Source organism: Gorilla gorilla, chromosome 18 (genome assembly GCF_029281585.2).
Source record: "Gorilla gorilla gorilla isolate KB3781 chromosome 18, NHGRI_mGorGor1-v2.1_pri, whole genome shotgun sequence".
Classification (NCBI taxonomy): Eukaryota; Metazoa; Chordata; class Mammalia; order Primates; family Hominidae; genus Gorilla; species Gorilla gorilla.
In genome coordinates this window covers 120,509,179-120,528,925 of record NC_073242.2, presented here as the reverse complement: position 1 = coordinate 120,528,925, position 19,747 = coordinate 120,509,179, and the positions used below count along the sequence as shown (strand labels likewise).

Here is a 19,747-nt window from a genome sequence, read left to right as displayed (position 1 = left end):
TCTGTGGGAGGCCAGGGAACGAGTGCGGGGTTATTTCCAAGTCAGGAGGGCTGCATCTTGGGGTCTGGAATGAGGTACTTCCCGTTCCTTCTCCCGGGCTCCCCGTTTCCAGGGTCTCCCCATGGGCTGTGCCTTGAGACACCTTCCGGCCCCCAGCGCAGGCCTCTCTCAGCCACCAGCCTGGGAGAGGATGAGCTCTTGCCTGTCCACCCGGGCCTCCCTGTCAGCCCCTCCACCCACTGGACACAACTTTCCAGAATAAAAGGACATCTCTGGCACCAAGCAAGGGTATCTGACAGCAATAGATTTATTAAGTACCCCCGAAAATATAAACACAAACCAGTAAAAAACAAAACCGTAAAACGTCAGGCCTGGAGCTGCAATAAGACAGAGACAGGAGCAGCTCACACGTGGCCTAGGTGGGGAGGACGAGGCCATAAATACTGCAGGAGGGCGGCAAGGGAGCCCTAGGGCGAGGGGAAAGCAGGGTGTCGGCAGCGAGATGGCTCCGGGGGCTTAGACACTGCTGGCCTCGGCCCCGGCCGCCACCTGCCTCTCACTCCAGCTGTGAGCAGCTTCACTTGGGGCCCTGGGCCTCCGACTCCTCCTCGTCATCTTCGTACATCTCGCCCTCCTCCTCGGCCGTGGCGTCCTGGTACTGCTGGTACTCGGACACCAGGTCGTTCATGTTGCTCTCGGCCTCGGTGAACTCCATCTCGTCCATGCCCTCGCCCGTGTACCAGTGCAGGAAGGCCTTGCGCCGGAACATGGCCGTGAACTGCTCGGAGATGCGCTTGAACAGCTCCTGGATGGCCGTGCTGTTCCCGATGAAGGTGGAGGACATCTTGAGGCCGCGGGGCGGGATGTCACACACGGCCACCTTCACGTTGTTGGGGATCCACTCCACGAAGTAGCTGCTGTTCTTGCTCTGGATGGCCAGCATCTGCTCGTCCACCTCCTTCATGGACATGCGGCCCCGGAACACGGTGGCCACCGTCAGGTAGCGGCCGTGGCGCGGGTCGCAGGCGGCCATCATGTTCTTGGCGTCGAACATCTGCTGGGTGAGCTCGGGCACGGTCAGCGCCCGGTACTGCTGGCTGCCCCGGGCTGTGAGGGGGGCGAAGCCGGGCATGAAGAAGTGCAGGCGCGGGAAGGGCACCATGTTGACGGCCAGCTTGCGCAGGTCGGCGTTGAGCTGGCCCGGGAAGCGCAAGGAGGTGGTGACTCCGCTCATGGTGGCCGACACCAGGTGGTTGAGGTCCCCGTAGGTGGGCGTGGCCAGCTTGAGGGTGCGGAAGCAGATGTCGTAGAGTGCCTCGTTGTCGATGCAGTAGGTCTCATCCGTGTTCTCCACCAGCTGGTGGATGGACAGCGTGGCGTTGTAGGGCTCCACCACCGTGTCTGACACCTTGGGCGAGGGCACGACGCTGAAGGTGTTCATGATGCGGTCGGGATACTCCTCACGCACCTTGCTGATGAGCAGCGTGCCCATGCCGGAGCCCGTGCCGCCGCCCAGCGAGTGGGTGAGCTGGAAGCCCTGCAGGCAGTCGCAGTTTTCACACTCCTTCCGCACGACATCCAGGACCGAGTCCACCAGCTCCGCCCCCTCCGTGTAGTGACCCTTGGCCCAGTTGTTGCCGGCCCCGCTCTGACCTGTACAGGGAGAAGAGGGGTAAGAGACAGGGGTCAGGGACCCTGCAGTCCAGACCTCCAGGCCCTGCCTGAACATCCCAGGGCAGCCGTGGCAGCCCCATGCCTGTTCTGTCTTCTGTAAAGTAGGCCCCACTGAGCACCCCTTCTCATACCCGCCGTGGCTTCCCTGAGCCAATGCTGCTAAGTGCTCAGGACGAGGGCTCTGGACAGGGTCTTGAGAACTTGGGGTCACAGCAGAGCGAGGCTCTGCCTCCTGAGGGGATCCTGGGTGAATGGATCAGACCTCCTGCTCCAGCATACCTTCCTTCCAACTGGCAGTGCCAGGAGCCCAAACAGCCACCCCAGAATCCCTGGCAGCTGGGGGCTGGATGCGAGCTGGCATCTACCAGCTGGATGTGCTGGGGTACGGAAGGCAGAAGTGAAGCAAGGCCTTCCTGTTTCTGTGGCGCATCCACGGCCCCGCCCCAGGACACAGGCATGGGAACGTGGCATCCACGGCCCCGCCCCAGGACACAGGCATGGGAACGTGGCATCCACGGCCCCGCCCCAGGACACAGGCATGAGAACGTCCTGATCTCTTGGCCGCAGCAAGGCCTCGTGCTCCTGGACCCCGGAGTCCTCTGGAGGCCCCGTTCTGTCTCACCAGCTCTCTAGCAATTGTGTAAGCTTCTGTCTGCTTTACACTTCATTCCACTTGAAATGCATGAGTGGTTTCTGTTCTCCCCACAGAACCCTTTCTCTGGGCCTCCAATGCCCAGCTGTAAAATGGAGAGATGAGTTCCCACCATTCAGGATCATGTGAGGAGCTGACCATTCCTTGTTTCTCACAGCCATCCCCGTCCACCGACCTGGGCTTGCCTGTGATGGGGTCTGCCATCAGAGCTTGGAGCAGGGGGAACTTACCAAAGATGAAATTGTCAGGCCTGAAGAGATGTCCAAAGGCCCCTGAGCGGACACTGTCCATGGTTCCGGGTTCCAGGTCCACCAGAATGGCTCGAGGCACGTACTTGTGAGCTGAGGGGAGAGAGGGGCTCGGTGATTCGGGTCACAGAGGGCCAGAGCCTCTCCCTCATTCTTTCTAAATTCTGTTCCCGCCTGCCATCCTCCTGCTCACATCCTAAGAGCCTGTACTCTGAAGTCAGAGTCCTGGACCAAAGGCAAGCTTCAGCAACTTTCTTCACCCTTAAGCCTCACTGTGTTTAAGGACGGAGCAGGACAGGACGGAGCAGGACAGGCAGGATTCAGTCAGACGTCCACCAGATGCAGGGGCTCGTGTCTGCATTCCCAACACTTTGGGAGGCCAAGGCAGGTGGATCGCTTGAGTCCAGGAGTTCGAGACCAGCCTGGGCAACATATCGAGACTGTCTCTATTAAATTAAGTAAAATTTTAAATCACATGTCCATGTGGGCAGGTGGGTGTATCACCACTTTGATATGGAAATCACTTTACACCAGTTGCTAAAGAGCCCCTGACTAAGCCCTCCAGGTGACCCCTTCTCTAGGCCCTCTTATGGCCTCCAAAGTCTCTGGCCTGCCCCATCCCTGTCTGTGCCCCTGGACATGCACAGGCCCTCATGGCACTAATATGTTTGGCTCTCACTTTTGTGACTGTGATTTATTGTCTATTCTGTGCGTCTGGATGCCTGACATCCAGTTACGCCTGCTGGCATCTCAGCCAACCCAACCCATGGGAGGACAGAGATGCTGAGAGCTGGTGAGTCCAGGTGCTGAGACCTGGTCAGTCAGATGCTGAGACCTGGTCAGTCCCGGGCTGGGATAGGGAGGCTGGGGCAGGCACTCACAAGAGGCCTCGTTGTAGTAGACGCTGATCCGCTCCAGCTGCAAGTCCGAGTCGCCCACGTAGTTGCCGCTGGGGTCGATGCCATGCTCATCACTGATGACTTCCCAGAACTGCAAACAAAATGGGAGAGGAGGGGTCGGCACCGGCCCATAGACCCAGCCAGGCCCTTTCCCTTGTGAAGCCTTTTAGCCCTCGCTACAAAATTAGGGCTTTTGACCCAAGGCCTCCGTGAGCCCCATTCAGAAGAGAGCCCCACACTCTGTTACCTGTCAGAAAATTGCCATAATAAATATGCACCTCCACACCTACATGTCCAGGCTGACCACAGCCCCAGGGTGGGTCAAGGTTCAACAGACCCACACCCAGGCCCCCAGGCCCAGCTGTGCACCTGCTGGCAAGGGCCTGGGCCAGCTGATTCCTCCATGAAGGGCATTGGTAATAAACACCTTGAGGGTTAGTTTTTACTATCCCCTCTTTTCAGGAAAGGGAACTGAGACACAGAGCGGGTAGAGACACCCACAGTAGCTGGCAGAGCAGGGTTCAGAGGCCCGGAGCTCAGGATCGCTTTTGGCTGCTACACCTGCCCCTCCATGGGAGAGCAAACCATGTCCAGTGATGGTGCCAGGACATTACTGGCCTCAGCTGACGGGACTCATAGGGACTCTGAGAGCCATTCTCATCGGGGACCCCCAGCTGGGTCTGCAGAAGGGTCCTTGGGGTCCCAAATGGGAAGCGACTTGCCTGAGGTCACCCAGCCTGTCCGTGTCAGGCTGGCATCGTCTCAGCTCCCAGGGGTCGTCCTCTCTCTACCTGCCACCTCTACCTTTCTCCCCCTAGAGCAGGTGCCTGCAGTGCTTCTCAGACTCTGCTCCCATGACAGCTGCCGAGCGGAGCCTAGACTCAGGGGCTGGGCCTGCTGGGTTCACAGACCCTTCCGTCACCCTTCCCAGCTGTGTGACCTTGCGCAGGTCACTAGGATTCTGTGGCTCAGTGTCCTCATCTGTACAATGGGCATGATGACAGCAGGTCTTTTTGAGATGAAAGTGGGTCAATCTGTGTAAGGCATATAAATGGTATACGGCAAACGTAGAACTATCTATCTGTGTGCACACGGAGAACCACACCCCTGGGTGAGAGCAAGGCCTTCAGGGAAGTTGCCACCTCATCGTGGGACACGCTCTGATGACTAAGGCCGCTGCGTCTGGGAGCGGTGTCTGCAGGCAGCAGGCCTCCTGGGACACATGCTGGGAGGCTTCCCGGGGCTGCCTGACCTCTCCCAATGCCCCTTGCCCTGACTCCTCAGGAGTGACTTTTAGATGAGCTGACGGGTATGAAGGCCTCAATAAACAAGGGGCTCTACATGTGAGTCATGTGCTGCAGAAAAGATTCCTCAAGAAAAAAGCAGGTTAGAAACCAATTTGGTGGGGCCGGGCACAGTGGCTCATGACTGTAATCCCAGCACTTTGGGAGGCTGACGTGGGAGGACCCCAGGAGTGTAGACAAAGATGTGCTTTGGAATGGAGACACAGGAGATGTGTTTTAAGATGCCTCTAGTAGGCCAGGTGCAGTGGCTCACGCCTGTAATCCCAACACTTTGGGAGGCCGAGGCGGGCGGATCACGAGGTCAGGAGATCGAGACCATCCTGGCTAACATGGTGAAACCCCGTCTCTACTAAAGATACAAAAAATTAGCCGGGCGTGGTGGCGGGCGCCTGTAGTCCCAGCTACTCGGGAGGCTGAAGCAGGAGAATCGCTTGAACCCAGGAGGCGGAGCTTGCAGTGAGCTGAGATCATGCCATTGTACTCCAGCCTGGGTGACAGAGTGAGACTCCATCTCAAAAAAAAAAAAAAGATGCCTCTCATAAAGGGGTGACTTTAGTGGAAACTGCTGTGCAGGAGGCAGGACTGGGTGGTAGCAAGCATGAGAAGCATGAGTCTAGGAATTCATATCAAGACCCCATCTCAAAATAAATAAATAAATAGAGGCCAGGTGCGGTGGCTCACGCCTGTAATACCAACAATTTGGGAGGCTGAGGTGGGCAGATCACCAGAAGTCAGGAGCTCGAGACCAGCCTGTCTCTACTAAAAATACAAAAATTAGCCAGGCGTGGTGGCTCCCATGTTCCAGCTACTCAGGAAGCTGAGGCAGAAGAATTGCTTGAACCCAGGAGACAGAGGTTGCAGTGAGCCAAGATTGCACCACTGTACTCCAGCGTGGGCGACAGACTGAGACTCTGTCTCATAGAATAATAATACATAAATAGAAACAAAACCGCTCATAGCTGGGCACGGTGGCTCACCCCCATAATCCCTGCACTTTGGGAGGCAGAGGCGGGTGGGTCACGAGGTTAGGAGTTCGAGACCAGCTTGGCCAGCATAGTGAAACCCCATCTCTCCTAAAAATACAAAAATTAGCCAGGCATGGTGGCGCGCACCTGTACTCCCAGCTACTCGAGAGGCTGAGGCAGGAGAATTGCTTGAACCCAGGAGGCAGAGGTTGTGGTGAGTCGAGATCGCGCCACTGCACTCCAGCCTGGGCAACAGTGTGAGACTGTCAGAAAGAAAGAAAGAGAGAGAGGAAGGAAGGAAGGAAGGAAGGAAGGAAGGAAGGAAGGAAGGAAGGAAGGAAAGAGAGAGAGAGAGAGAAAGGAAGGAAGAGGAGAAAACTGCTTGTGCCAGGCACGGTGGCTCACGCCTGTAATCCCAGTACTTTGGGAGGCTGAGGCGGTGGATCATCTGAGGTCAGGAGCTCAAGACCAGCCTGGCCAACATGGCAAAACCCTGTCTCTACTAAAAATACAAAAATTAGCCAGGCGTGGTGGCGAGCACCTGTAATCCCAGCTACTTGGGAGGCTGAGGCTCAGAATCGCACGAACTCAGGAGGTGGAGGTTGCAGTGAGCTTACGTCATGCCATTGCACTCAAGCCTGGGCAACAGAGGGAAACTCCGTCTCAAATAAAAGAAAGAAAGAAAACTGCTTGTGGGCGCTTCTCTATGTGTGGGTGTCTCTGGTAGGTGTGTGGAAGGCTGTGCCTGGGGAGGGGCCCCAGATTGGGAGGAGCTTCTTCTCACAGGTGCCCTGTGGTCTTGTTGAGATTTTATCACATGCACACAGTAACTTTTCAAAGAAAATTTGTTAAAAATAAATGTTTTTAAAACCTTAAGAATAAACACAGTGTAATTATTGTAACACGGACAGCATGGACAGGAACCGCCTCTGCTAACAGTGTCTCGGGATGCCCGTTCACCCTGAGACTGTTATCAGAGGTCATCTCTCCACAAAGGTCAGGGGTGGATTTCTTTCCACCTTTTGTGCATTTTTGTGATTGCTAAGTTTTATTCTTTTTGCGTTAAGTTTTTAAATTACAAAAATGAATCAGGCTGGGTGTGGTGGCTCATGCCTATAATCCCAGCACTTTGGGAGGCTGAGGCAGGCAGATCACTTGAAGTCAGGAGTTCAAGACCAACCTGGACAACAGGGCAAAACCCTGTCCCTACTAAAAATACAAAAATTAGCCGGGCGTGGTAGCGCGCACCTGTAATTTCAGTTGTTTCAGAGTCTGAGACACGAGAATCGCTTGAACCCAGGGGGCAGAGGTTGCAGTGAGCTGAGATCAAGCCACTGCACACCAGCCTGTGGGACAAGAGCGAGACCCTATCTTAAAAAAAAAAAAAAAAAAAGGCCGGGCGCGGTGGCTCACGCCTGCAATCCCAGCACTTTGGGAGGCCGAGGCGGGCGGATCACGAGGTCGGTAGTTCAAGACCAGCCTGACCAACATGGTGAAACCCCATCTCTACTAAAAATACAAAAATTAGGCTGGGCGCAGTGGCTCACGCCTGTGGTCCCAGCACTTTGGGAGGCCGAGGTGGGCGGATCACAAGGTCAGAAGATCGAGACCATCCTGGCTGGCACAGTGAAACCCTGTCTCTACTAAAAATACAAAAAATTAGCCAGGCGTGGTGGCGGGCACCTGTACTTGGGAGGCTGACTCAGGAGAATGGTGTGAACCTGGGAGGCGGAGCGTGCGGTGAACCGAGATTGTGCCACTGTGCTCCAGCCTGGGCAACAGATAGAGACTCTGTCTCAAAAAAAAAAAAAAAAAAATTAGCCAGTGTGGTGGCGGGTGCCTGTAATCCCAGCTACTCAGGAGGCTAAGACAGGAGAACTGCTTGAACCCAGGAGGTGGAGGTTGCAGTGAGCCGAGATCACTCCACTGCACTCCAGCCTGAGTGACAGAGTGAGACTCCATCTCAAACAAACAAACAAAAAAATCAGCTGGCCATGGTGGCTCATATTTATAATCCCAGCACTTTGGGAGGCCAAGAGAGGTGGATCACTTGAGTCCAGGAGTTCAAGACCAGCCTGGGCAACATGGTGAAACCCTGTCTCTACCAAAAAACAAAAAAATTAGTTGGGCATGGTGACGCATGCCTATAGCCCCAGCTACTCAGGAGGCTGAGGTGGGAGGATCACTTGAGCCAGGGAGGTGGAGGTTACAGTGAGCCTAGATCATACCAGTCCAGGCGACAGAGTAAGAGCCTGTCTCAAAAAAAAAAATACAGAAAGGGCCCTGAGGCATTTGGGGCTTGTCCAAGCTTCCCACCTACTGCTTGCCTCCCTAACGCTCTCTTTGAGGATCCCCCATTAATTTAGTTGCTGGCAGTCCACTTGAGTCGGGGACCTTGCTCCCCAAAGCACTGGGACACCCCAAATTTATGGTTCCAGGGAACCCACAACCACCAGCCCCTGTAAAGGAGGGGTGGAGAGAGTAACACATCTATGGGAAGTCCTCTGCAGAGCGAGGCACAGGTCAGCAGGAGCAATGGAGCAGAGTGGATTCAGGACCCAGCATGAGCACAGCTGTGGGCCAGGCATGTGCCTCGCAGGACCTGTTTTCTCACCTGTGAGATGAACGTGTGAATGGTGCCCACATCCAGGCCTTAGCACAAAGCTTGACATGAAAACATTCAGCACATGTTGGCTTCATTTTGTTCAAATGTTTTAGATACTATTTAAAGTTTTAAAACCATATGCACAGGTCACTTAAAAAAAATGGACCAGAAGGATAGAAAAAGAAATTTGTTCCCACTTGGATAGAGAGAGGTGGCTAGATGGGCACTAGGTTTATCTGCAATATTTCAGGTTTTTTTAAACCAGGAGAATATATTAATTGCTTTTGTAGTTAAAATTAATAAAATTATAATTTGAGATAAAGTAATAAAATATATTGTTACTTTTTTTGGGGGGATAGGGTCTTGCTCTATTGCCCAGGCTAGAAGGCAGGGGCATGATCTCAGCTCACTTTAACCTCTGCCCACCTCCCCCAGGTGATCCTCCCACCTCAGCCTCCCAAGTAGCTGGGACCACAGGCCGGCGTGCCACCATGTCCAGCTAATTTTTTTTGTTTTTTATTTTTTGTAGGGACGGAGTCTTGCCATGTTGCCCAGGCTGGTCCTGAACTGCTGACCTCAGGTGATTCACCCACTCGGCCTCCCAAAGTGCTGGGATTACAGGTGTGAGCCACCGCACCTGGCCTATGTTACATATTTAATAAACAATAAAATATCATTTTATAAGCTAAATTGTTAACATCACTACAGAAAAGGAAATCGGCCGGGCGTGGTGGCTCATGCCTGCAATCCCAGCACTTTGGGAGGCTGAGGCGGGTGAATCACCTGAGGTCAGGAGTTTGAGACCAGCCTGGCCAACATGATGAAACCCCGTCTCTACTAAAAAATACAAAAAATTAGCCCGGCGTGGTGGTGGGCGCCTGTAATCCCAGCTACTCAGGAGGCTGAGGCAGGAGAATCGCTTGAACCCAGGAAGTGGAGGTTGCAATGAGCCGAGATCGCGCCACTGCACTCCAGCCTGGGCAACAAGAGCAAAACTCCATCTAAAAGAAAATAAGAAAAAAAGAAAATTGTGGCCAGGCGTGGTGGTGAGCGCCTGTGGTCCCAGCTACTCGGGAGGCCGAGGCTGCAGTGAGCCGAGATCGCGCCACTGGACGCCAGCCCGGGCGACAGAGCCAGGCCTCGTCTCATAACCAAAAACAAAAACCTGGAAACACAAAGCAGAACCCGGCGTTCGAGGCCAGGCGCTCGGCCCGGGCGCTGTCCTTGGTGCTGACCTCGCGCAGCGCTTGGGGTCCTGGGGAAAGCAGGGCCGGGCTTTGAGGGCAGTGGCCAAGGCAGGTGGGAGCGGGGGTCCCCGACGAAGGGGCTGCGAGACTGGGGCCTCCAAGCCCCTCCAGGCCCCGAATGCGGTTCCCGCCCGGCCCGCGGCTCCGCAGGTCTTTCAGGCGAGAGGGCGGGGCGGGGCAGGGACTCCGCCTCCCATTGGCTGAGACGGCCAGGCCCCGCCCCCATCCCCGCCCCGCAGCCGCGAGGAGGCGGTGCCGAAGCCCGCGCGGAGGACAAAGGCTCCCCCCCCCGCCGCCGCTGCAGGCGAACCCCGCCCCGGGGAGGGAGGAGCACAGGCCCCAGGAAAGGAAACCCCGGGGGTCCAGACTCAGCTCTGCGGCAGTGGGGCAGCGTCCTGTGTCCCGCGGGCCCCGGTGTTTCTGCACAGCCCGGCCCGCCCCTGCCCCGCCGGGGTGACTGCAGGCGGCCGCTCGGCTTTCCGGGCTTCGAGTTTTCTCATCCTCCCGAAGGGCTGCGCCCGGTTTACTGCATCCCCGCGAGATGCTGGGGGCTCGGCTCCCAGCGCAGGGGTGACCGCGGTGAGTCGTCCGCGCTGCCGCGTGACCGCCCGGGACCCGGCTTTGCTCCCGGCCTCGAGTCACCCCGACTTCCCTCTGCCCCGAGTGCACGGGCCTTCCTGCCCAGCCAGGCACCGCCCGAGGACCCCAGACAGGGAAGCAGCCGCGTTGCCCCCCCTATCAGCTGCGGGAGTGCAGGCCGAGAATGGCCAAGGAAATTCCCATTGATTTCACAAGGGCAGCAGAGCAAAGGAACACGCTCTTGCCGCCCCGCCCCCGAGAAAATTTCCTTCTCTTTTGTTTTCATTGTTAAAAAGAATCAGATACTATTATTATTATTGTGAGACAGGATCTCACTCTATCGTCTAGTCTGGAGTACAGTGGTGCGGTCATAGCTCATTGCAGCCTCGACCTCCCACGCTGAAGCAATGCTCCCATCTCAGCCTCCCGAATAGCTGGGACTACAGGCGCGGCCCACCACGCTAGGCTAATTTTTTTTTTTTTTTTTTTTTTTTTAGAAACGCAGTTTCACCATGTTACCCCGGCTGGTCTTGAACTCCTTCGCTAAAGTGATCCTCCAGTATCAGTCTCCCAAAGTGCTGGGATTACATGAGATTCCTCATCCACCGTGCCCGGCCAGGTATTAATTTTTAAAACGAAATATATTAAGAAAAAAACAACTCAAAAGGAATAAAAAGTAGCGGGCAAACTAAGAGCTCCAGTGTTGAGAAGCAGAGCACAAGGCAGCCAAGGACACGGTCCAGGGGACAAGGGCTCCCTCTGCTACCCGTGGGGCCTCGGGATGTCTGCATGTGGACCTGACTTCTAGGTCCCAGCTCTTGCCTGACAAGTGCTTTGTGGGACCACAGCTCTGGGCCCATCCCAGCCATAGAAGGAGAAACCCCAGGTGGGCCCCAGGGCTGCCTGCCCTCCCTCCCCCCAGCGACCCCTGACCCTCCCAGGAACCCCAGGGCTGCCTGCCCTCCCTCCCCCCAGCGACCCCTGACCCTCCCAGGAGCAGATGCTCAGGGGAGGCTTGGCCCCAGTGACCACATTAATGAGCCCTCAGCCCCTCCCATCAGGCCAAGGCAGCTGTCAGAGGCTGCTCCGGGAGTCCTGGTTTGATTTGAGGCCACTGTCCCCCCGGCCTCCCCTCCCCCAGGCTCTCCTTGGCAGGCACAGCTGTCTCCTTGGGTGATTAGAGTCTCCCCACTACTGGGCCTCCCACCCTCAGAGGCGCCTCCACCCGGAGCCAAAGTTGCAATTTACATGTCAGCCACGTGGCTGGCCCTGTTGTAATTAGCTTTTTGTTCCTGCCTGGTTTCCATGGCAACAGCCTCCGGAGGCAGCCTTTCTCTGGCCCCTTCCCCTCCAGGACCGTCTCCTCCACCCCCTCCTTCCCAGAATCAGCGCTGCACCAGCCCTGAGCTGGGTCCCTGGCCTTGGTCCTGACAAAGCCAGCCTCCCCCCATCCCCTGTTCCCCAACACTATTCGGAGGGCAGATCCTTTGGCAAGCAGAGCCCCCAACCCGCCCCGCCCGAGCCCCAGGTTGGCTCCTGCAGGGGATGAGAACCAAGGGCCAGCCCAGCTCTCTCGCACCTGCTGTGTGACCTTGGGCCAGGGACAGCCTCCCAGGACCAGGGGACACGACGTCCCCTTAATGATTTAGGCAGGGGTCCCTGCACAGCTGCACCAACGCCCCTTCCTGCGTGGCCCCAACGTCTGCGAGGTGGGCTAACAATGGAGGGAGGGGCGCGCCACGGTGCAGCCTCCACACCCCACAGCCCGGCTTTGTTCCCACATCCAATCCCCAGACTGGTAGACCCTGAGTAGGCGCGGTCAAGCCCCGCGGGGGTTGCCCAGGAGCGGCTGCGCCGATGGAGAGCCTGGTCCTGGACCAAGGTCATCTCGAGTCCAGGCCCAACCCCTCCAACAAAGGGACAGGGTGGAGCTAGGACGCCGAGGAGTGTCGGAGCAGGCTGGGGAAATCGGGGCGGCTCTAGCCTCTCGGGGGACGTTCGGCTCCTCCAGTGAGGGGTTCGGGCCGAGGAAATCACGGCTGTGAGGAGAACCCCCCACCCCACCCAAACCTGCCTACCCCACCCGTCTCACTCAAGGCTATGCCGCGGCCCCAAAAAAGAGGGCCACGCCCAGACAGGACTCCCAGCTGCACCTGCGGAGGCCCGGTGGAGGGGGTGCAGGTGTGGAGGGGGCGCAGGTGTGGAGGGGGCTGAGGCTTCGCAACTGACGTGAGCTGCGCCTCGACAGCCCGAGGTCACCTGGGCAGGGGCAGAGAGGTGCAGACGAGAGTCCCAGGGCGGGGACCCCGCGTCCCGGCCGCCCGGCGCGGCGCTGGGCGCATCCCTTTGTTGCAGGTTCGCAGGGGCGGGGGCAGCTGGAGGTGCGGCCCGCGGGGCACGGCGCCTCCCTCCTCCCGCCCCAGGGCCCAGGACAGGCCGGGGCGCGCAGCCTCACCTTGGCCCCGATCTGGTTGCCGCACTGGCCGGCCTGGATGTGCACGATCTCCCTCATACTGGGCGCGTCTGGCGGGCGGCTGCGGACGGGCGCGGGCGGGCCGGGCTGGCTGCTGAGGGTCGGGGACCGCGGCCGCGCGATCTTATAGCCGCGGCCCCGCCCTTCGCATCGGCTGATGTCACCGCGGGTGGCCAATCGGGAGGCGCCGCCGCAGAACCCCGCCCGGCCCGCAGGCTCCGCACCGCGCGTCCCCGCCCGCATGCTCGGCACCGCGCGTCCCCGCCCGCCGCGCGCAATGCGGCGCCCCTCCCGCAGCCAAGGATCCCCCAGCGCTGGGCCGGGCGCGGTCTGAGGGCCCCGCGCATTCGAAAGGAGGGGCTGTCTCCCAGAGGAGCTGGCTGTGGGGGTGCCGGGCTTCAGGGAGGACAATAGCCCCTCTTGGCCCTGGGAACCCCGCCCCCAGCTACCCTCTCGGTTCCGCCCTTGCGACAGCCCCACCCTGCGGCTTTGTACGGAGGGTCTTTTTTCCCCACGCCGGTTTAGAGACCAACCCGCACCATCCCAGCTCCCTGTCTTTTGGCAGACAAGGTGCTCTGAGCTTTTGCCGGTTTTGGGTGGGGGAGGTAGGTAAAGGCTGGCCCAGGCCCTGAACCCACTGAGAAGAAACAAAGCGTCGGATCAGAGCTCGGAAGGGCGCGAACACAGAGGTGTGGCGGCGGCCGAAAGCGAGCTCCGTGGGTCGCCGGCTTCCGCAGTGGGGGGGGGGGGGGGCGGGGGAGGGGTTGGGCACCCGACCTCCTCCACCAAGGGGCTGCCATGAGAGTCCAAAGGAGCTTTGTGGGCCCGGGCGCGCACAGCACCTGGACGTGCCACTGTCCGGTGCGCATCCGTGTCAGGAATTGTCACAAGGACGCACAAGCCAGGCAAGAACCCGGCAAGGGTGGGGGAGGGTGGGCAGCGGCTTCTATCTGACTCACTCTCTGAGGTCGGAGACTGCGTGCAGGGGGGGCCTCGGGGGAGCGACTGGAGATGCGTTTACTGGTCAGAGAAGGAAGGGAGCAAAGGATTCGCCGGCACGGCACTGACCTCCTCCTGGGCCAGATATTACAGTGACACCACCTTAGAACAAGGGCCTTCTGATACTTCAGTAACAAAAATCCTTCAGGAAGGGTCTCACAGTGCACGATGTACAGACGAACCCCACCCGGCCCCCAAATCAGCATTCACTTCACAAAATGAGCAGCTGCGAACTTGCCTGTGGACGCCTGTGTCCGGTCTGTGTGCACAGGGCTGTGTGTGGGTGGCGTGGACCTGTACCTGTCTCTCTCTTTTCTCTCAAGAAGCTCTCCAGTTTGGAAAGTCGAGAAATGGATCTTTTGTTCTCAAAGAGATGCCCCTCCCTGCCCCACAGTGTGCTCGTGTGGCTGCGGCTGGAGTCTAGCTGCCTGGGGTTCCTCCCCGTCCCTGTTCAAGGGAGTCCGGGGTGAGTGTCTGAGGTGCCTCCCTGTCTCCACGAGGGAAGAAGTTTTGCAGCCTCAGGCCAGCCAGCTCCTGCTCCATCCTCAGAGGGGTCTGGTGCCAGGCTTAAGGCTGACTCACCGTCCGGTCTCCCAGCAGAGGCGGACCCTGCCAGGAAGCAGCTCCCAGTTCTGAGGCCGGCAGTCAGGGCTGGAGCTGACGCAGGGGTGGGGCTGGCCAGGGGGCTGCTGACTGAGCCTGCGTAGGAGTCGGCTGATGGCCCTGCGGGGGGCTGACTGAGTGCTCAGTCTCTGCAGAGGAAAGGGAGGTGGTCTCTTCAGCGAGACGCCCAGGTTTCAGCAGAGGGATGGCCCAGGGGCTCCACTGCTCCCCAGCACCAGGCAGCATAGTTCATCCCCAGGTACTCACTCCCAGGGACTTCACCGCCGGCTGGGCCTCTGCCTCACTGCCATCTTCAGAGGCCTCACATCAAGCATTTCCCAGGACCGGCTGAACACAGACCCTCCACCCCCCACCCCTTCCCCACCTGCCTACTCCCAGAACGGCAGTGCTGGGCAGACAGCAGACCCAGCCCCCAGCCCACCTGCACTGAGCCCCCTTCCGGGCATCTCAGAGTGGACAGGGATGGTCCCATTCACGGCTCATCATGGCTGGAGGGACTCAGGGCCAGGGCCAGCAAAGGGATGTGTCCCGGCTGAGGTCACATGTGGTCACAGGGAAGGCTGGGAACCCGCCTCTTCTGCAGCTAGGACAGCATCAAGAGTGGAGGGGACTGGGGCCCTGCTGCACCTGCTCGTCCTTCCTCTAGGCTGGGGTTTGTCAGCATGGAGAGAAAACCGAGAAGCAGGGTCAGCGCAAGCCTGGTTGGGACCTCCACACTCCCCAGGCATTTGGGGCCTCTGGGGCTGTGGCTTCCTCACCTGGGGAGGCAGCCACGTTTTCCGGGACTCCTTTCTTCCCTCTCGACTCTCACCCCTGCCCACCTTCCCCTCCCCCGTCCCTCCACCCGCAAACTTCAAGCACTTTCTGGAAGGGGCTAAGGTGGGTGATGCTGAGTCACATTTATTACCAGATTTTCCTGGCCCCATGTTCGCAGGCACTGGTCACTGAGTCAGGCATTTGCCAGGGCTGTCTGCCTGGGCGACTGCTGCAGGAAAGCAGGCTGAGGCCCCAGTGCCCAGTCTGAGCCTTAGAACCGGCCTTCAGGAGGGCTCAGCCCCACACCACTAGGGGGGCTCCTGCAAACCTGGTCCCTTGGCCTGAGGCAGGGATTTCACCTCCTTTTGCAGGAGCCGCTGCAGGGCTGTGGATGAAGCTTTCTGGTCACAAAGCCCCTTCTCCTGGGGCTGCTGTGGGAGTAGCTCTTGGCACACTCTTCCACCCACAGACTTCACATCCCAGCTAACGAGGGCACAGGTCCTGAGAGCTAGCAGCAAAGATGGGGTGGGGTGGATGCTGCTCAGTCATTGGAGCAGATGGAGTGTCCCAGGAGTGGGCGGAGAATGTCTCTTTAGGAGCCTGAGGTCGGCCCCTGGTGCCCGGAGCCTGAGGCCCCACAACCTCCCCATGTCCTCCTCCGTTCCCCACGACTGCTGGTGAGAAGTCCTGCCTGGAGTTTTGCAGGGACCCCTCCCTGGACCCAGAAGGGTCTGCGCTTCAACACCTTCAGAGATCATTTAGTCCATCCTCTTTGACAAACGGGGACCAGGGAGGTAAGGAACTGCCCAGGGTCACACAGGAACCAGGCCACACAATATCACCACCTCCCTCTGCCCAGCACACTTAAAGCCGCCTGCACCGCGCTCACCAGGAGCACGTCAGCACCTCCTTGAGCGTCCTGCGGAGCTCCTGGCTGTGGAAGGCGTAGATGAGGGGGTCGATGATGGCATTGCAGATGATGAGGGCGAGAAAGAGGTTGAAGTTCTTGAAGATGCAGCCGCACGTGGGGTGCTCGGGGCAGAGGACGATGAGTGTGAGATGCAGGAAGAAGGGGCCCCAGCAGAGGAAGAAAATGCCCAGCAGGATGGTGAGGGTGACAGGGCCTTTAAGGCCAAAGCCCTTGTGGACCGGGCGCTGCCTCTTGTGGAGCCGGGCGATGCCCTGGGCGTGCTGGCAGGCCCGGGCCAGCATGTGGACGTACAGCACGGCCATGAGCACCAGCATAGCCAGGAAGAAGACCACGAGGCACAGCAGGACGGCCGTGTGGTCGTAGTAGGCGATGAAAAGCGTGCTGAAGAGGACACTGGCCACCCAGATGGCCGCGACGGCTCGCCGCGCCCGTGGCAGGGTCACGATGCTGCGGTAGCGCAGTGCGTAGAAGATGGAGATGTAGCGGTCCACGGCGATGGCGCCCAGGAAGCAGAGGCTGGACAGCATGGAGCTGCAAGTGATCACGTCAATGACATTGTCCAGCTGCTGCAGCACCGCAGCCCGGGCCGCCAGTGCACCGGCCTCCAGCAGGAGGAGCAACGTGTCTAGCACGTTGCTCCCACTCACCAGCAGGTCTGACAGGGCCAGGCAGCAGATGAAGCAGTACATGGGTGAGTGCAGGTTCCGGTTCTTGGCGATGGTGGCCACCACCAGCACGTTCTCCACCAAGCTCACCAGCCCCAGGCTGAGGAAGAGCCCGTCAGGGATGGACACCTCCAGGCACCGGGCTCCTGTCTGGTTGGCAGCCAGCCCCAGCTGGGGGATGGCTGTGGGGGTGGAGTTGAGGGAGCCCAGGAGTCTTCTCTGGGATCCCTGCACAGCCATAGTCCTGTCCAGGAAGCAGGAAGGGGTCGTTGGAGGCCTCCAGGTCCCCACAGTTCTGCCCCTCCAGGTGTCCTGCTTAGTTCATGGTGCTGCCAGGGGGCCTTGGGTGTCCCCCATGCCTGCTTCCTTCCATCTGGGCACCCCCAGATCTGCCCTCACACCCTCTCCCTGGCTGGACAGGTCAGCCCAGGCATGGCCCAGCCAGTCCAGACACCTCCTGGCATCAACCCCCTGGGCTCAGGGATTCTCACAACCAAGCCTGGTCCTCAGCTCCCTCCCTGCCTCTTCCCTGGTGGCTGCTGCTCAGGTCCCCAGGACATTTCGACACCTCTGGACCGTCCTGGCCTCTGTCTCCTGCCTTCCTGGGCCAGGGCTGCGCTGAGGTCCTGGGAAGAATGAAGCTTTTCTCTGCGTTTTTAAAAGTCGTCCTCGGAGCCCCTCCCACTGAGGGCGGCCACATGACGGGCACATGCCGGGGGCGTGAGCACCCACCATGGCCCGGCCTGCCACCAGGCGACACGCAGCACCCAGGGAGTCCCTCACACCGCGGATCTCCTTTACGTTAAAAAATACCACAGTCTGTCCTGGTCACCAGGGCCCCCACCTGGCCGCCCCTCTAGGAGTCCAGAGTTTCCCCGGAACCTGCCCTCTCCAGAGGCCCCACCCTTCACCCCTCCCCACGTCAGCAGCTCAGGGAGGACAGGGGCCCCCTCTGCTCTCAGCCAAAGCACGCATGGAGCAGCAACTCAGCTGTCAACGTTCACGGCAGATTTGGGGGCTGGACCAGGGAGAACTTTCCAATAATTAAAGTTCTGGAAACTGAGCGAGCCCTGCAGGAGTTGCACATCGCGGGGGGTGAGGGGGCTTCCGGCCAGGGCAGAGCGTGAAAGCGTCCAATGCTAGTGAGCCCTGGAGGGGTTGGTGCTTTCAGGCATCTCGTAGAGCCTGAGGCCACTCTGGCGCCTGCCCCCAAGGGCCCAGCCTCGCCCAGCCAGAGTGGCGACCCCCTCAGCTGCAGCCCTGGGGCTGCGGGGGTGTCGCTTCCTGGGAGCGGACCGGCTGGGGGCACCCTGGTGAGGTCTTCGGGGGCCCTCCAGTCATCTCGTTGCTCATCCTCACAGGGGCACCCGGGACGCTACTCCCGCCCTCCCCGGGCGGCGCGCCATTTCCGCTGCGGAAGGCACCACAGGCCCTGCACCAACAGCCACATCAAAGGCAGACCTCTTGCCTCCAGCCGTCGCACGTGGTGCTCCGCAGGCCGTTCACAGCAGTCGGGCGTGGCCCCGAAGCCCAGCAGGGACGGTGGGGAGGGGCCCTGGCACCCACTGCAGGCATCTTCCTGGGTTCACTCCAGGGCGTTCCCAGCACTTTCTTGCTGAAGACTGCATCTGTGCTGAAGGGTGGAAGCGGGAGGGGGATGGAATTACTCGTCCCATTTACAGCTGCAGGAAAGGAGGCAACGGTGCAGGCACCGCATCAGGGTTTTGTTTGTGTCTGCGATGTTCGAGTTAAAATCCATCCTGTCTCTCGCCCAACTGCCAAACTCTGACCATGAAATGCTCACACCACTCACAAGCCACCTCCATGTGTGTGAGCACATCAATATTTTTCATATTTACTGGTACAGTAAATAGTCACTTGTTACATCTGCATTTTACAATTTATAAATCTTTAGTTTTGCTTTAAAAATTTTTATTATTGTCGGGCACGGTGGCTCAGGGCTGTAATCCCAGCACTTTGGGAGCCAAAGGCGGGTGGATCACCTGAGGTCAGGAGTTCGAGACCAGCCTGGCCGACATGGAGAAACCCCGTCTCTACTAAAAATACCAACATCAGCCAGGTGTGGTGGTGGGTGCCTGTAATCCCAGCTGAGTCAGGATAATAGCTTGAACATGAGAGGCGGAGGTTGCCATGAGCCGAGATTGCACCATTGCACTCCAGCCTGGGCAACAAGAGCAAAACTCTGTCTCGAAACAAAAAAAAAATTATTATTGCCGGGCACAGTGGCTCACCCCTATAATCCCAGCACTTTGGGAGGCTGAGGCAGGCGGATCATGAGGTCAGGAGTTCAAGACCAGCTTGGGTAATATGGTGAAACTCCATCTCTACTAAAAATACAAAAATTAGCCAGGCATGGTGGTGCACGCCTATAATCCCAGCTACTTGGGAGGCTGAGGCAGAATTGCTTGAACCCAGGAGGCGGAGGTTGCAGTGAGCCGGGATCACACCACTGCACTCCAGCCTGGGAAACAGAGATTCAGTCTCAAAAAAAAAAAAAATATATATATATATAATATATATATTATTTTTATGTATTTATTTATTTTGAGACACAGTTTCACTCTGTCGCCCAGGCTGGAGTGTAGTGGTGCATTCTTGGCTCACTGCAACCTCTGCCTTCTGGGTTCAAGCAATACTTAGGCCTCAGCCTCCCAAGTAGCTGGGACTACGGCACCCACTACCACACCTGGCTATTTTTTGTAGAGATGAGGTTTCACCATGTTGACCAGGCTGGTCTTGAACTCCTGACCTCAGGTGATCCATCCGCCTCAGCCTCCCAAAATGCTGAGATTACAGGGATGAGCCCCCACACCCCATCTGCTTTAATTTTTTTTTTGAGACGAAGTCTCACTGTCACCCAGGCTGGAGTTCAGTGGCATGATCTCGGCTCACGGCAGCCTCTGCCTACCGGGTTCAAGTAGTTCTCATACCTCAGCCTCCTGAGTAGCTGAGACTACAGGCGCGTGCCGCCACGCCCGGCAAATTTTTGTATTTTTTTTAGTAGAGATGGGGTTTCACCATGTTGGCCAGGACGGTCTTGATCTCCTGACCTCATGATCCTCCCGCCTCCGCCTCCCACAGTGCTGGGATTACAGGCGTGAGCCA

The 19,747-nt window shown here is 58.4% G+C and overlaps 1 protein-coding gene across 1 annotated transcript; it reads right to left on the bottom strand.

The window, feature by feature from the left end:
* Nucleotides 1-284: 284 nt before the first annotated feature.
* Nucleotides 285-19,108, bottom strand: LOC101131674 (tubulin beta-3 chain). The gene is given in 6 exon segments (XM_031003041.3): nucleotides 285-1,653; nucleotides 2,557-2,667; nucleotides 3,456-3,564; nucleotides 15,385-15,519; nucleotides 15,521-15,533; nucleotides 15,915-19,108. Coding segments are annotated over 6 exon segments (2,391 nt in total). The 5' UTR covers nucleotides 16,862-19,108; the 3' UTR covers nucleotides 285-577.
* Between the last annotated feature and the right edge of the window lie 639 nt (nucleotides 19,109-19,747).